This window comes from Nicotiana attenuata, unplaced genomic scaffold (assembly GCF_001879085.1).
Source record: "Nicotiana attenuata strain UT unplaced genomic scaffold, NIATTr2, whole genome shotgun sequence".
Taxonomy (NCBI): Eukaryota; Viridiplantae; Streptophyta; class Magnoliopsida; order Solanales; family Solanaceae; genus Nicotiana; species Nicotiana attenuata.
In genome coordinates this window covers 225,264-228,910 of record NW_017670978.1, presented here as the reverse complement: position 1 = coordinate 228,910, position 3,647 = coordinate 225,264, and the positions used below count along the sequence as shown (strand labels likewise).

General features: G+C 36.9%; 1 protein-coding gene across 2 annotated transcripts; it reads left to right on the top strand.

Annotated features, from left to right (window-relative positions):
• The first annotated feature begins 463 nt into the window (after positions 1 to 463).
• On the top strand, positions 464 to 3,440 carry LOC109244989 (protein NETWORKED 3A-like). Of its 2 annotated transcripts, none has more exons than XM_019412166.1 (3): positions 464 to 610; positions 877 to 988; positions 2,531 to 3,440. In XM_019412166.1, the coding sequence occupies exons 2-3, from the start codon at positions 883 to 885 to the stop codon at positions 3,205 to 3,207; spliced, it is 783 nt and encodes a 260-aa protein (XP_019267711.1). In that variant the 5' UTR covers positions 464 to 610; positions 877 to 882; the 3' UTR covers positions 3,208 to 3,440. The 2 variants fall into 2 exon arrangements, with proteins under 2 accessions (XP_019267711.1, XP_019267710.1); XM_019412165.1 differs by having other exon boundaries at positions 465 to 610; positions 880 to 988.
• The last annotated feature ends 207 nt before the right edge of the window (positions 3,441 to 3,647 follow it).

Below are 3,647 nucleotides of genomic sequence, written 5' to 3'. Positions count from 1 at the left end.
TGGCGCTATACCTGGGCGTGTCAGCTTTTGAGTATAGCGCCATAATATCTGGCGCTATATATTAACGGTGCAGTTACAGTTAATATATAACGCCGGTATTATGGCGTTATATATAGAATGGTAACTTTTTTTTTTCCCACCTATTTGTGTAGTTTGAGTCCAAAAGAACCACATTTTGATGCTTACATAATATTTTTGTTTTAAAATATTTCCCACTAAGATCATTATATAAAAGTATAATATATGGAAAATATTGACAGGATTTCACACATTGCTGATATTACAAATTTCGACCGTTGTATATTATACTTTTTCCTTTTCTATATCAGACGCTCCCCCACTCCCAGTGATCAAAGTACAAACCATTACTACAAACCCGGGCCCACGAGGCCCATTAATTGGGCATGGATACCCGAGCAACACGTGGCAATCTCCAAATGGACTAGGATAAGACAAAGTACAAAACCGAGGCCGTTGAGTAATGGCATTTAAATTTTCTCCTCTGTTCAAAGCAGTGGGGTAAGAGAAAGAGAGAGTGAGGGAGGGAGTTTCAGAGTTTTCGTCGCCGTTTTTGTTCAAACTTCGGCTTGTTTGAAGATTAATTTTTCAGGTGAGTTCCATTCTCCAATCATATATTATACAAAAGCTGATCTATAATTTAAAATCAGTGTATATAATGTACGACTTTCACCACTTTAAAAATAGTAATGAGACTTAAATGTATTTAAATTTCAGGTGAGCTTTTTCAGTTACTGAATGTTTTGTGGCGCATATATATATATATATATATATATATATATATATATATATATATATATATATATTTCTTTTCTTTTTCTAGCTTAAATTTTGTGCTTAATTTGTAATTTTTGTTAGAAGAAAATGGTGGTGGAGGGAAAGGATAAGCTATCGTCACAGTGGTGGTGGTTTGACATTCAGAAGAAGAGCACTCCAAATCGTTCGCCATGGCTTCACTCAACTCTGGCCGGTCAGAAATTACTCTTTCTCTTCCTCTTTTTTCTGTACAGCACTAGAGTTCAAATTTTTTATCGACTTTGGCGAACAGCTTCCAGTTTTGAGTTTGTTCTTATTTTAAGTGAATAAATGACCGTTGGAGCCCTTTTCAAAAAGCTTTGAATTTTCAACAGGGCTTTTTCAGTCAGATCATAGATATGTTTTGCTTGCTCCTTGATCATTTTATGCTTGTTGGAAGGTTTAAAAACTTAATTGTCCACGAAATAGAGTATCTTTTTGTGTTTATTTTCAACAAAGAAGAGAAAAGTTGTGACCTCTTTTTTCGTATTGCTTCAGTTTGATTGGTTTTTGGGCACTTTAATTCTGTTACACAGATTTCTTCATTCTGTTTGGATGTTTGAAATACAGTAGCTAGTTTCCTACCCAGCCAGGATATAGCTAGACTTGTTTGAAATGGTGCACACTGACGTCTGTAGTTAACTCCAGGACCCTTTTCAAATCACGTTGATTGGAGAGGTAACCAACAATAAAGTCTTTACTTTTCTTTAAGTTTACTGAAAACCAATGTTCAAACTCAAATAGCATGTTCATCAACGGCTGGACTTGAATTCTACAGTGGTTATAGTAGTTTGTACGGGATGGATCCAGAGGCGGATCCAGGATATGTACTTTATGGGTCCGAGATGCCACTGAGCGAACTGATCGTTTGAGTTACAGGGTTCAAAAGATAAATATTTGTACATATTTAGTAGATTTCTTAACACATACAAGATTTGAGCCAAAACTACTTGGTTCCGCTAAACGCATACCTTATCTTGTACATTCACCCCTGCTGAGCTAGGATGACACACAATCTTGGCGACTATAGTGGCATACAACATTTGCTAGAGCGAACAAGAACCCTCAGTTATTAAGGGTCCCGCTTTCTCGGTTCTTTTCGCTAGGGTAGTGAATATTTGCTCATCCAAATAGTGTGTAATTCTAGTCCTACTTGGTAATTATTGCCTACTAGTCCTTGAATCTGGTCCAGATAGACAGGTAATCTTCTCAGTAGTTTCTCCTAGTGTATTTATACAACCTACTATGCATATATTTTACATGGTAATTGCGGCCTGGCTTTATGAGTTTTTATATATATGCCTCGTGTCCCTCAATTGTGGTCCAATTAATCGAATGAGAACTTTAAAGCAGATGCCAAAGCTTCTAACGTGGTTTTGGTTATCCTGTTTTTTAATCCCTAATCATCAATTGATTACCAAATTATAAGGTGGACCAATTGATAGTCCAGTCGGACAAAATGTCCACCGCTTTTGGAGCATTTGTGACTTGTGAGTAACTTTTTTAACTTAGAAGTTAGTATCTTTTCTTGCTTTGGACTTTAATTTTCTTCATCATAGCATGTTGAAAGTGAGTCAACTTTTGGCCCTACCTCAGTGTTATGTCAAAACCTCTTTCTCTCTTTTAATTGTTTAATTAAAGTTAATGATTGTTAAGTATCCTGGACTAATCTCTGGACCTGCTTTTCATAGCTTGTTGATATTGGATATTGTTGCAGAACTAGATGAGAAGACAGAGGCCATGCTGAGGATAGTTGAACAAGATGCTGATTCCTTCGCCCAAAGAGCAGAGATGTATTACAAGAAGCGACCACAGCTCATTAACATGGTTGAGGAATTCTACAGGGCCCATCGGTTGTTGGCTGAGAAGTATGATCAGATCAAGTGTGAATCTGGTACCCGCCTTTTAACACCGTGGATGTTTCCGTTGTCTTTCACCAAGTATCCTCAAGAGAAACTGACGAGGAGCTCCACGGAAAAATCCTATGACAGTTATTCAGAAACCTTTGATCCTGAGTCTGAGTTATCCGATGATATGTCTGAGGTTGAGGATCCTGACTTAGAAGAAGAAGAAGAAATACAGACTCCTCGACCGGGGAAGGAAAAAGTGGAGGTATCGAGTGGCTTTTGCGTCAACAATGATGAAGTACTGAAGCTGAGGGAAGAAATTGAGAGGCTGAAAGAAGAAAGCAGAGTTCAGCAGGAGCTTCTAATGCAGAAAGATGAAGAGAAAAGAGAGGTCATCAGACAGCTCAGTTTAGCTATGGATATGCTGAGGGAGGAAAATATTATGCTGAGGAAGAGTGTTACTAAGGCATCACCAAAGAAGGAAAGTCTTTGTATTGAGCTCAAGACATCAAAAGAAGAGGGGTTTTGGAAGAGGCTCTTCAATTGATCTACTTAGTCAGAGGCTGGCTGCGAATTGATTGATTCTATAGTTTTGTTGTTTGTACAATTGCTTAATTCTTTATAGTCTTGTTGTTGTCTAGAAGCAGTGATATAGTTAATATATGTAGGATTTTGAAGTACTCTTTGCTATTCTAGTATTCCTAAGTCATTCTTGATGTTATTGGTATGAACAATTTGTTGTAGTAGTGTAAGATATAAAGTATTAAGTTCAGTTCTTCATTCATTTCTCGGATACTCCCAAGTTGTCATTAATAACCATACCATATCAGTTAGCAAATCATATCAGCTATGTATGTCCTTAATGATGAACTACTACATTATATACCTCTATTCAAAGAAAGAACCAGAATGCAGATCTTGAGACAAACTAAACAAATCATGTTTTTTATTCCCTTCTACTTTGACACAAGACATGTGATATCTCAA

Coding starts and splice junctions, on each gene's coding strand:
- LOC109244989 (XM_019412166.1), top strand. CDS start 883: ATGGTGGTGGAGGGAAAGGATAAGCTATCGTCACAGTGGTGGTGGTTT. Junction 989..2,530: donor GCTTCACTCAACTCTGGCCG/GTCAGAAATTAC, acceptor ATATTGTTGCAG/AACTAGATGAGAAGACAGAG.